The sequence below is a fragment of the Heterocephalus glaber genome, unplaced genomic scaffold (assembly GCF_053883595.1).
Source record: "Heterocephalus glaber isolate CG9 unplaced genomic scaffold, H.glaber_assembly_v1.0 deba00001606, whole genome shotgun sequence".
In the NCBI taxonomy this organism is placed as follows: Eukaryota; Metazoa; Chordata; class Mammalia; order Rodentia; family Bathyergidae; genus Heterocephalus; species Heterocephalus glaber.
Genome location: NW_028258377.1, coordinates 16038779 through 16052030, shown reverse-complemented (window position 1 = coordinate 16052030; position 13252 = coordinate 16038779). Strand labels below are relative to the sequence as shown.

General features: G+C 41.6%; 1 protein-coding gene across 2 annotated transcripts; it reads right to left on the bottom strand.

Annotated features, from left to right (window-relative positions):
• Positions 1 to 2749: 2749 nt before the first annotated feature.
• On the bottom strand, positions 2750 to 10512 carry Bod1 (biorientation of chromosomes in cell division 1). Of its 2 annotated transcripts, none has more exons than XM_021239414.2 (4): positions 10067 to 10512; positions 6424 to 6548; positions 4475 to 4671; positions 2750 to 3512 (listed from the first exon to the last, which is right to left on the bottom strand). In XM_021239414.2, the coding sequence occupies exons 1-3, from the start codon at positions 10301 to 10303 to the stop codon at positions 4476 to 4478; spliced, it is 558 nt and encodes a 185-aa protein (XP_021095073.1). In that variant the 5' UTR covers positions 10304 to 10512; the 3' UTR covers positions 2750 to 3512; position 4475. The 2 variants fall into 2 exon arrangements, with proteins under 2 accessions (XP_021095073.1, XP_004836423.1); XM_004836366.4 differs by having other exon boundaries at positions 2750 to 3517; positions 10067 to 10510.
• Positions 10513 to 13252: the final 2740 nt, after the last annotated feature.

The following is a 13252-nucleotide window of genomic DNA, read 5'->3' as shown; positions in this document are numbered from 1 at the left end:
CACTGAGCCACTTTAGCAAGCTCAACTTCAGAAGACTGCTTCTATCTTTTGAAACCTTAGGAAGGTTAAGCTATATGCAAGCATATTTTTAACTAGTTTCAAGATGATGTTGATGCTGTTTGGTTGGGGAGTTTGTATGGAGCCATCATGGCAACTGGTATGATGCATCTAGATGTCCCCCCTAAAGCCTCATGCAGTCATAGGTGGGGCTTTTTTCAGAGGTGGCTGGATCTAGGATGTGTGATACTGGGATTAAGGATATGTGACTACTAAAATAGTTCACTTATTGGCTTGGCACCTGCCCTAATCACGGTAGCTTAAAAGGGCCAGAAAGAAGCTATTGTTGATTGTCCCTTGCTTGCTTTTGCTATCTTCTGCCTGCAATGAACTATTTCTCCTCTGTGATGCCCCTCTCTCATGCCACCCTGCCTTGGAGCCAGCCGATTATGGATTGAAACCTCTAAAGAGTGTGAACGTTAATAAACCTTTCCTCCTTTAACTTCTGGTGTAGGGTATTTTGTCTCAGCAATGAGAGAAAAGTAACTAAGACAGTAGTAGACGTTTTATTCAATTGATAACACTAGTGATATGGAATGCATGGGAAGCCCCATCTTGACTCTAGTAAACAGGAGCTAGGACAAAATGACAAAAAAGGGCTAAAATCATCCCTGAAAGCTACAGATCTCACTAAGAACCCAGAATTCAAACTCATCCTAGGTTGAGATGGTGGGTTGGCAATGCTGGTGAAACATTAACCTGGAAACCAGAAACAGGCCAGCAACAATGGTCTCCAGTAGCAACTGTAGAAGCTGGTCCAGGCAAAAGATCCGGGCTTTCAAAATGGGACAGTGCACCCTCCCTCCTCTCCAACCGATTCCCATCCTCAATGAGGATGGCGTTCCCATGACAGCTCTAAGGCTTGGATGGCTTTCCAGGGCGTATAACATCTGTTCTTGTCCTGTAGATGCCACTGTGCTCCACTGGGCCACACAGGGTAGTAGGGATTCTAACCACAGAGGGAGAGAAGCCTAACTAGCTTGAGGTCAGTGACAGACTCCTTTCTTGCTTAGGAGTGAACAGTTAGGGTACTTAAGGAATGAAGTATTTTTGGTGGCCTAAAGTTCCTTAGGGAGGGACTTTATTTTATCCCAGAACATAAACACTTTTTCTAGGTTCTGCACAACTAAACCAATACCCAAAGCATGAGGCCTCAGTTGAGGGTGCAAATACATTTGGCTGGCAACCAGCTATTTGAGAAGCTAGAGACTGGCTTTCTTGTCTGCAGCGGTTCTACTGCTTTTGGTCTTGACTAATACCTTTTGCTCCTGCCAATATATAAGCACTTTCCCCCTTTCACTTGACTTGGCCGAGAGCCAAAAAGCTAGTTCTTTCGTCAACAGCAGTGACATGTCTACAGTTCCCTTCCTAGTCTGATAATGTTCTGTCTCATTTTTTTTTTCAAATAAAATCTTTAGCCTAGGTGACTTTTAGTGGATATAACATGATGATAAAGCAACTGGTATCTTGCCATATTTAAGTCTATGAAAATAAGGTTGCTTCTCATCAGATGGTCCAGGCTTTAGTAATAGGAAAAAAAAGCAGACAACTTAAGACAAGCTAACAACTGCCTGTTCAAAAATATACAAAATGTAGTCAGTTGAGCATTTGTGTGCAGAACAGACATTTTCTCTTGAGCTTACAGATTTTGACCTTTTTCTGGTTGAATCAAGATCAATGTTGGAGACAAGCGGCTGGGAAGGTCATTCGGAAGTAGCTGTGCAGAGATCTCCCTCCCGGGAAGCAGTGTTCTAGTAAGGGTCTATGGTCTTGGAGAAGACATTCCCGTCAGTCTGAGAAGTTTCTTTGCAAAACACAGGACTGGTAGAGCTAGCAGTGTTTACTAGTAGCAGTGTGAAGAAGACTGGAGGGTCTTCTTGGGACTGAGAATTCTAGGTGTTGAATCTTGTAACTGAAAAGGCCAGCCACCTGCTTCAGCTGGAAACAGAATTATGTCCACTAAGAGATGGGAAACTGACAACTCTTCAGATGTAACTGCCACCTGCCCTGAACTGTGGCCAGTTTCAAATGATACCCCATGCTACAAAAAGATCTTGCTACATTCTTGGCAGTGCAGTCATAATTTAGGGGTATTTAAGGTTATGGAGCAAGTAGAACATTCATTTTAACAGGGAACCATATTAAATGGTCAAAAATGATCAGATTAGGGCTGGGGGTGTAGCTTATTAACTCAGGGGAGAGGACGTACTTATTAACATGTGCAAGTACCATCAACAAAAAAATGAGATGAGCAATATCCAGTAGTAGGCTCATCTAAAAACCCAGAATTCATGGTCTTAAGTAATCTGACACCATCAAAGGGTTGCTGTACAAAGTGGGTTCCAAGGCCCAGTGGCACAACATAACCCATCAGCTCGCTAGAAACACAGATGTGCAGGTCCCACCCTAGAACTTCTAAACCAGAATATGAACTTCCCAAGATCCTCGAGGACACTGCTGCACACCCCAGGCTGAGAAACACTGACAGGAATGTACTGCCCCCAAGTGACTAGCATCAGTAATGGTTCAGGAAGGAAAGATATCACCTGTTCCTGACTAGCTACATTTGCCAGCTTCAAAGTAGTCACAGCCCTAATTGCTGCCAGTCATGTGTTATGCAAAACAATGGCAGAGGAAAAGGGTGCCCCTTCACAGAACCAGGATCTAACATTCAACTGAAGCTGCAAAGTAGGAGTATCAAATGATTTTATTATAAAACACTTTATTGATCATTCACTTTTCTAAAAATTCAACCGTGAGAACAGAAAGCTTCTAATACTCACTAGCCCTCGCAGGACAGAAAGATGCCTAGACAAAGAGCCTGAAAGTGGTTTTCTTTATATCTAATGTCTGGCTTCCTCATCACTCCATGGCTGTATGTTTTGTCACCCCTGACAAGGGAAAGGAAACTGGCTAGAAGAGTCATATACAAGAAAGTCATAACAATTTTAAGGCTATCAAAGTTATCAGCTTGTACATTCTAACTTGTACATTTTTAACTCTGAGACACAATATCAAGTAAGCACTGTCAAATACCTACTCCCACCTAAATGTACTATTATTCTTTGAAGTTACCTTTGGGACTGACTATGTTCTTTCATTATAGTTTCTGTTTATCTGAGAGTGCAAACTCTAAAGCCCATGTGTAGTCTCCATGTTCAAGCATAAAAGTTCATTTCAGGACCACATTAGGTTACTGTAGTGTTTATAATTCTGTAGTGTCTACTGAATGTAACACCATTGGACAGGCTGGTCAGGTGGTGGCACAAGGCAGGGGCACATGAACAACTTTCTCACTGCCAGACTTGATGCCTGTTCAATTTGGACACTGCGCTACGGTCAAAGCAGAGATCTTGAAATCAGTGGTGACCCTGGCCGACTGAAGTGGTACTCTTAAAGAACAGGAATCCATTTCTTCACCATTAAATAAATGGAGCTTTCAAAAGGTTTCAGGCCTGTTCTAAAAAGAAAAGATAATCATATCAAAATGCTGCTTTTTAAGATAATACGCACTTAATTTTACATTCCTAAAGGAATTTACAGGTTAACTAGAAAGACTTACAAATGAATGTTTCATACTCCATAATGGACTCAAGGTCCTTCTCCCAAGAGAAAGGCAATCCCACACTTGAGTGAGTGTCCACAATAACCCCGCTGCTCTTGCATCCTCCACTGACACTCCAAAGGCCCAGTCATTTCACCTCACTTATCTGCTTTATTAGAAATAACAGACATCTCAAAGAATCTTAAGAGAACACCAAGAGTAGAATGTGGGGCTAGGATATTCCCCAAGAGCTGTCAACAATGGCTAAGAAAAAAGTCCAATATTCATATATACTGTCTTCCAAAATCTGCAAAAAGCATTCATTTGTGTATCTACTGCTGATTTCCAAAATGAAATTTAATTAATAAAGAAGGGAGAACAGCAGATTCTCATAGTGACAGAGTGGTAAACTAGAAACCTTACTAAATACACGGAAATATCAGAGCTCAAAGTAGACTGTGAATCCCACTTAGTATACCACTTTAGAATGCACTGCTTGATTTTATACTAAAATTGCAAACTCACATCCTGTGGAGAGACTCATTTAAGCAATTTTAGAAAATGAAGACTTTCATGTGAATTTCCCTGGCATACCCCAATCATCCCAGCTGGACCCTAATGAAGCGTCTATGCACAGCTTAAACGCTTAGCTCTAGTCACACAGAGTATCATACTCAGTGATGCAGGAAAATACGACCAATTAGTTCTCAGCGAGATGTGACTCCTAACAGGAGGTGAAGCCCCTCTGCAGTAAGCACTTTCCTGAAAAGATATGAAATATGACCCCCAATTACAGCTTATCTCTTTTCTACCCATTTTATATATCTATAAGTGAGAGACAAACGCTCCCAGACAAAAGATGGGACATCAGACCTTAGGAGGTATCTTGGGACAGAGCTGGAGGGTCCTGGCTTTCAGGCTCTGGAGGTGGTGCCGGCACAGCTTCTTTTTTCTTGGCTGCCAGGAACTCATGAATTGCTCGTTCTATCTGTGGCCTGAAGATGTGGTTTAGTTTTGGATCCACCACCTGAGATATAATCCTGTCCACTCCTGCTTCCAACATGCCTGACCTTGTGGAGACAAGACAGATCACTCTGTTACTTAGTTCCTTAGAGTCATCTGCAGCCCCAACAAGCCCCAAGTGTCATGTGAGAGTCCAGTAAAAATCCACCTGTTAACTTTCTAGGGAGTTCTTTTAAAGGTCAGTCTACTTACCCCATGGAGTTTAGGTCATTGTAATTTCTCTTCTGAGGGGAAACTCACAACTAGGAGCTTCTTATTATTCCTAACCCAGTCTTATCCACTACTACCTCAGCTTTGTACAAATGAACCAAATAAAAATGGGCAGACTGCCCCAAAGATAAAGAACAAGTGACAACATAGAAGGAAAGAACCTGATATGTGCAGTTGAAAACCTTAATTGTACTGTCAAAGCCAACCATCCTGGATTTGACTCCATTCCCTTCAATACTTATTCTCTTATAATTCAAAGCAGAAAAAACCTCTGGCAGCAACTCTGTCACTATCCTCAAACCATATACAACATAGATCAGTCAGGGTGAAGCATTTTCATCACCAGAAATTCAACAAGGCTTCCAGTGATGGGCACTATTTACAAAACACAATAGGCAACTTGCAAGCAATGGTTCTATGGGGTTAAAATACATCCCTGAGTGCTTTCTCAAGTAGAGCAAAATATAGTCAAAATCTACCAATGTTTGCATTCAAATACTTGGAGTATGAAATCCATTCTTGAGAGCCGGGCCTCATTACCTCACTGCCTTTAGCTGGTTCTCAACATTGCCACACTGAAGCCAAGCTTCCGACACAACGATATCCAAACCATAGCACCACTTTATCACACGAGCTGTTTCAGGTCAGCACTGCCACAGTTACCTATATCACCACAAGGGACCCTTTGTGCCATCACTTTCATATCACCCCTCCCTCACCATTCCTAACCCCTGGCAATCACAAATTTGCTCTCCATCTCTGTTAGTTCATAAATGTTGTAAAGGGAATCATGCACTGGGTATCTTTTTAATATTGGCCTTTTGTCACTCACCATACTTTTCCGACATTTCCATTTTGAAAAACACAGGTTTCACAAGCTTTCGGATATTCAGTTTAAAAAAAAAAAAATCTGCACAGATCAAAGAAAGCTGACCTCAGGACACCAGATTCCACACCAGTGCCCAGTAACACTGAAGTCACCTGGATGAGCTCTCTGTAGCACTTTATTAGCAAAGATTTGGTTTGTTACTGTGAAGGTCAACACCTTAAAAGAGCATGTCTTCCCAAAAGCGGCCCTTACACTTTAAAGGTGGCCAGGATGGACTCTCACAATTTATAGAACTCACGTTCACTTGTGAGAATAAACATTAAGCTCCTCCAGTCTAAAATCCAAACACCATTATCCTGGTATAAAGCTCACATGCTCAGATTGCACCAAAAACTTTAAAGAACAGGGAATAAGTCTCACAATTTGGAAGATACTCCAATGCACCCAGAAGATATGCAGAAGTAGGAGGCCTCCTAAGCCTGGATAAACTAGCAAGAATTTCAGTGGAGTACTTTTCTTTTTTTTTTGGTACTGGGGATCGAACTTGGGACCTTGCGCTTGCGAGGCAGGCAGCGGAACCACTGAGCTAAATCCCCGGTCCTGGAGTGCTTTTCTTTAACCTTGATTATAATACAGGAGCAGACTACTGCACTTGATATAAAGTATCATCACCCTGAGTAAATAGTGGCTCAGATCAGCCTCCCTGGGCACTGTCCTTTTGATTACTGCTTTTTCAAAAGCTCTAATCCTGCTTACTTACTGAACCACACTCTGTCTCAGACCATTTCGCAATTGGTTCTTGTTCATTGTAGGATTCCATTCCTGCTTGTCCAGATGTGTTGACACAAAATTATCCACTTTCTGCCTCAGGTTTTGGTAAGCTGGCTAAAATATTAAAAAGAGATAATGTCAGCTGTTACATGCATCAAAGTTTTTGGACTTAGCCACTCAGAACACTATTTTTTACAGAAACATGTATTTTCACGTGATCTTAGCCAAAAGCCTGAGAAACAACAGAAACATGTATTTTCATATCTAAATGCACTTCCACATAACTGGGGCGCTCACCATGTGGCAGGGCAGCCATGAGTCACTGGTGTCACAAGTACCCACCTTACAGTAGGTGGTGCAATGCTGTATGTTTTATTTGTATGATTCCGTTTACTTTTCCAGCAACTGTTTGAGGAGGGTTTTATTAGCATTCTCCTGCCCCCATTTTAGACAGTACACTTTTAGGCTTAGAAAGAGAAACAATTTGCTCACGTGGCTGGAATGTGGCCAAGCCAAAGTTAGACCCAGGCTGTTTCTGAATGACAGGAACTGGGTTGCAGGCCTGGATCCACCACTCACTCACTGCCTGACTTTCAACAAGTCACCCAACCACTGAGTTTCCATTGTAACATGGAAATGCTCCTGCTCCACTTACGTCATGGGGGTGTTCTCAGCAACAAACTCAGCAAAGTTTCCTGCATAAAATGAAGGACCACCCAAACCTCAGTGTGATTCAAGAATACAGACTAACATCAAAGTCCATGGAACCTTGTCAAAGGGTATGGGGAAACAACATGTTAGTCTATAAAAGAGCTCATGAGGCACTTACTGGTCTCAAATGTTCTAGACCCAACTACGATTAGGAGAGCAAAATTAGAAAGTTACTCAGCAAACCCAAGGAATCCATGGTCTGAGCCTCCAAGAGTGTGTGCTGCTCCATCTTTCCTATTTTAGGCAGAGAACACTTCTTCACTCCACTGATGCAGAGTGTAGCAATGAGAAGCTGGGGCCAGTGGAATGTTGGAGATCAGAGGCTTTAAATGTGGTTATGCTTCTTGTTTGGCTCTTGTGTTCTGGTGACCCTTTAAGAGGGCATGTCTCGGGCACCAGAGTCTGCTCCTATGGCCTGGGGCTTAGGGTGGACACATGTGCAACAAGCCTAATTCCCAACCTACAGCCTTGGCCCTGCACCACGGCATCAAGCCTATCTAGATCAGCTGAATTTAGTTGACCTGCATCCCTCATAGAACGAGAACAGATGCTTGTTATAAACCAAGACCTGGTTTGTTATATAGCATAACTGTGGCTGTTTGCTAACAATTAGGGAAATGAAACTGAGAGAGGAACCTGGGGGCCTCAAGTGACTCTTCCAAAAGGCCAAGAGAGCAAACACATAAGGACTCTTCACTAAACCTGGAAAGTGGAAAGCAGGAGATGAAGGAGGTGGAATAAAATTCACAAACTCCCAGGTACTATCTGCCTAGCAGCTCTTTTTTTCCTGGTAACCATCTTCTCCTCTTCACAAGGGTAGTAGGTGCTGTGTCCTGCTCAGACAATGCAGATATTCTCTAGGATTTCCTGAAGTAGAGGGAGAAGTCTCCCTCTAGAGGAAGAAGCTGCAGGATGTAATCAAGGGTTACTAGTCATGAAATGAGTGATGTCACTCCGAGGACAGCAAAATAAAGAACAAAGATGAAAGAGTGCCAGCGGGGAATCCCTGGTTCCAAATGCATCTCTTCCCTTTTGGCATAGTTTGTTCATTTAATTCCTCCTTGCTCAGAAGAGTTAGATTTGTCATTTGTAACCATGAACCCTGACACTATATCCTCTCTCAAAATAACTAACTTGTTTTGAGAGAATAAACTTTACAAAGGACAGGGACTGTCCCCACCAAACCTTAACAAACCCTGACAATACAGAATAATCCTTTCCACTCAGTTCAATTAACCTAATGTGCCTATTAACATTTTACTACACTACCTAACTCTCCCTCTATTCACCTATCAGCTTGTTCTATTCATATTTTGGATGAACTGCAAAGAAAATTACCGACATCATCAGTTTGCTTTCTTCTAAACACTCCAGCAATCTGTGGTGGGGTTTAAGAATCTGCATTTTTATTAAGTTCTGAGGGGACATGATGTTGCTAATCAAAAGACCATACTTTGTAAACCACTGGACTACAGCAACAAGGATGAAAACACCCTGGTGGCTACCAGAAGAAACAGCTAAGGAGGTGTAAGTGGGAAAGGCCTCAATGGCTCCCATCCCCTTTTCAATACTCCTTGCTTCTTTTTAAAAAAATCACATGTATATCTTTATTGCATGAGTGGAGAACGTCTGATGGGAAGTTGAGAACATCCAGTACTAGGAAAGGTGGAAAGCTCTGTCAACGCTTTTCTATATAAAGAAAATTATAACTTTGTTTTAAAAAGAGCACTTCTACTTGGGTTTTTCATCTTGGAGGAGTGTAATAACATACACCACTTACTACATATAAATTATTTGGTTTACACGTCAATTTTCCTTTCCTAGAAGCTGTAGGGATGGGCTTCTAGCACATTACAGGTCAATATACATTTAGTGAATAAATAGAGTAAGTCTTTCCTTACCTGTACAGTCTAATTTTAAGCTCACAATCTTGCTATCAGGCAGGCATAAGCTTTTCACTGCAGGGTCAGAGAAAAGAAATTACTACCCTGGAGGAGCCCAGTCAGTAACAGAGCTTTGGAAACCTACAACCTTAGTCTTCTTGGAGGAATTTTGAAAAGGGAGAAAGTGAATATCCCAGCAACTACTACTATATATGCCTGACACTAAACACACACAATTTTATTAAATCCAAACACCCTTGGCAAGTAAGTAGAACAGCATTTTACTTGGAATGTGTGTGTGTGGCCTATAGCATTAAGATTAAAAAAAAGCACCAACTCTCTTCTACTTAGTCATGGGATACAAAATAAGGGTGCTAGTTCTACAACTTAACCTCATACTTGCTGCAAATCACTAGGCTGGAAAAAAGGGACAAATAACTATTACGTAAAATGCTGATGACTGCATTGAAACCATTCTGTATTTAAGGTCAGGTCCTTTGTGGTGAACAAAGAATGAGTGAAAATTCTAAAGCATTTCTGTGTGCTTAACTGGCTTCCTCTATTGTTTTGTTTTTTGAGACAGGGTCTCCCTATGTAGTTCAGGCTGGCCCCAAACTCTCAGCGATCCTCCTGCTTTGGCCTCCCTAGTGCTGAGATTACAGGTGTGAGCCATCACGACCGGCTTTCCTCTACTGTTCTTAACACATAGCGGGTTTTTTGGGGGGGAGGGACTTAAAGGAATTCCATTTTGGGAAAGATAGGGTGTAGGCTCTGAAATCCATATTGAATCCTCAAGTCTTGAGAAGCGACTGGGTTAAAACTACAGCTAACAATCGAAGGGCAGAGAGAACCCACATGCACCTCCCTCAGAAACCTCTCGGTACTCTACTGCCCCAGGCGGCTTAACGTGTTACTGCTGGTACTTTCACACGCTTACACCATCTTTTGTTTTACTCTCAGCTTTGAAAAAATCAAAACAGCCACCTGGACGGAGTGAAGTCCAGCTCGGCTCCCCTCCGCCCGGGCGGCCCCAGTTACCTTGGTGTCTACGTCGGCCAGGCAGTCCCGGCGGAAGCTGTCAAACAGGCCCCGGCTCTTGAGCTGCTCCACGATGAGAGCGATGAGCTGGGGGTCGCCGGGAGGAAGCGAGGCAGGATTAATAGGGCCGCCGGCCCCGCTAGCCCCAGTCCCTCCTGTCGCTGTCCCCGCTGAGGCCTGGCCCGCTGCTCCGCCGCCCACCGCGCCCGTTCCCCCGCCGCTACCGCCATCTGCCATGCCTGCGCCCCGGGCCCGCGAGATAAACTCTGTACGGCTTTTTCTCCGAGGCTGAGGGCCTAGATTATGCAAAGGAGACAGAGGCCCCCACGGAGGCACCGATGGAGGTGCCGGTGGGGGCGGCGGCGGAGGAGGCCAAAGCAGTGGTGTCGGCGGAGGCGGTGGGGGAGAGGGCGGCGGCGGCGGCGGCGGCGGCAGAGGAGGCCGACCTCTTGGTTTCCGGCACGCCTCCGATGACGTCACAGACTGCCTTTGCATTGTGGGACGGTTGGTTTTCTGCAACCATCTCTGGTGTTCTTATAGGCAGAGGTCTGTCCCACAGAGACTACAACTCCCGGCAACCTTTGAGCTCGCTCTTCACGAGTTTGTGGGGCAGCATGGGAATTGTAGGCTCTGGCCCTCGTGATAGCTGCAACTTCCTGGAGTTCCCAGCTGGCTATATCATATCCTAAGAAGGCCCCATTATAAGACTCATCTGCGAAGCTGATCAGATTACCAGACTTATCCTCTAAAGATGGTTCAATGTTTTGGGCTTGGGGATCTGTGCTTTTGAGGTGGACTCCCTGGTCCTTTCTGAACAATATGATCTGGGAAATTTGGGAAACAATGTATATCTCCCCCTTCTGATTTTTTTCCCCCATTAAGTTTATTGGTACATTTTAGGTATAAAAACAGTTACGTTCATCATTGGGATATTGTACCATTACATGAATATCTTGGTTCTTATTTTTTTCCCCTTCCCCTGCCCTCCCTTCACCTTCTCCACCCTTCCCCTGCCCTCCTTTCACCTTCTCCACCCTTCCCTATTTGCAAAGACTTTGTTTCCATTTTTTTTTTCCTTTTCTCATATTTTTTCTTTTCCCTTCTTTCCTTTCCCCTACCCCTCCCCTTTCCCTACTCCTTTAGACCTTTTCTTCCTATTACACAATATCAGTTACACATTTTTAAAATTACAATATCAAGATCTAGAAGACATTACCACAAATTTTACAGAATTTAAAAGGATATAGAAAGCATATTACAAAAATCTTTTTTGAAATAAATTTGACAACTTCTAAGAAGTACTTTGGAAGACAAATTAATGAAACTCACTCTGGGGGAAATATAAAATTTGAATAGCACCTATTAAAGAAAGTATATTCCTAGCTTGAAAACCTACCTATATGACAACAGCAGGCTCATAAACATTTTAACTGATAAATTATATCAAACAATTAAAGCAGAAAAAGGAAGGAACACTTCTCCCCTCATTTTAGGAACTCAACATTGTGCTAACCCTAAAACTGGACAAAGATAATAGAAGAAAAAAGTGTGAACATAGATAGAAATTTGTTTAACAAAACAAAGTATTAGAAGTCAGATCTGGCAGTATGTAGAAAGTGGTTTTGTTATAGGGATGGCAGTGTTGGTTCAGCATTGGAGGATCCATTCCCAAACGTAGTTTTAACAGAGGAAAGAAAAAAGCCATATGATCCTGTCACTTGTTGGGGAAAAAGTATCAAACTAAATTCTACAGGTGTTCATGGTAAAAGCTATCAGGAGACCAGAAGTAGACCAGAACCTTCTCAACAAATCAAAGACATGTACTCCATACTTCCAGCAAAATCCCCTTATATGAATGGAAAAGATAACAATGCTTTCTCCCTAAGGTGGGGAACAAGGGCAGATATGCCTACTCTTCATCTGTCCATTAAACTTTGAAACATAGGCCCAAACCAAAATAATCTGGCAATAAAATGACACAATTAGGATAGGATTGGCAAGGTAGAAGCAAAATCTTTATATGTAGATGAAATGATCATCTACAGAGAAAATACTAAGAAATCTCTAGGAGGCTCTAGAACTTGTATGTGAATTTGGCAGGATTAGAAAACACAAGGTATACATAAAATTTCAGGTCTATGTATACTTGCTATAAATGAAGAATTGGATATTGAAATTTAAAAGTTATGTAGGAGTACAAAGGACCTAGAAAAGTAAAAAGAAAAAAAAAGTGTTGGAAGACCCAATTTTAAGACTTTCTCTAAAGCTACAGTAATCAAGGCAGTGTTGGTGTAAGGAAAGACATAGATCATTGGAATAAAACAGAGAATCTAGAAATAGAACCACAAATATATGGTCCACTAAGTTTTGAAAAATTATTTAATATTAACATTTTATAGAACATAAAAATTCAAGAGCAGAGGAAAAGATAGTGTTTTCAGCAAATGGCACTAGAACACCTGGTATCCGTATATAAAAAATTAACCTCAACCCTTTATTTCCATACAAAAAAATAATTTGAAAGGATCTATGAATCTAAATATAAAAGACTAAAACTATAAAACTTTAAGAAGAAATTATAAGGGAAAATGTTTATGAATTTAGGGTAGGCAAGAATTTTCTAGGATATAAAAACATGATGTATAAAAGAAAAAAATTGATAAATGAGATTCCATCAAAATTTAGAACTTTAAATGACATCTTTAAGAAAATGAAAAGTAGTCCTTAGACAGACCATATTTATAATACATATAACCTATGACCAGAATATATAAAGAACTCTTATAGCTCATTAATAGACAACCCAATTAAAAAGTAGACATGAGAAGATGATAAATAGCCAGTACAGCACCAGGAAAAGTGTGCAACACTAGAATTAGAAAAATACTAATCAGTACAATAACAAGATTGAATTATACACTTGTTAGGGAGATGAAGTTTAAAGTTTTAGAAGAACAAATGACAGCTTAGGTGTGAACCAGTTAGAACTTTCTAATACTGCTAATGTGAATGTAAAATTATAAAACCATTTTGGAAAACAATATAGAAATTTCTTGTATTACTGTTAAGAATCAATAGTTCTGTTCCTAAGTTTTTACTTGAGAGGAATGAAAACACATGTTCACAATAGATTTGTACATACAAGTTGAGTATCCCTTACCTGAAATTCTTGGGACCAGAGTATTT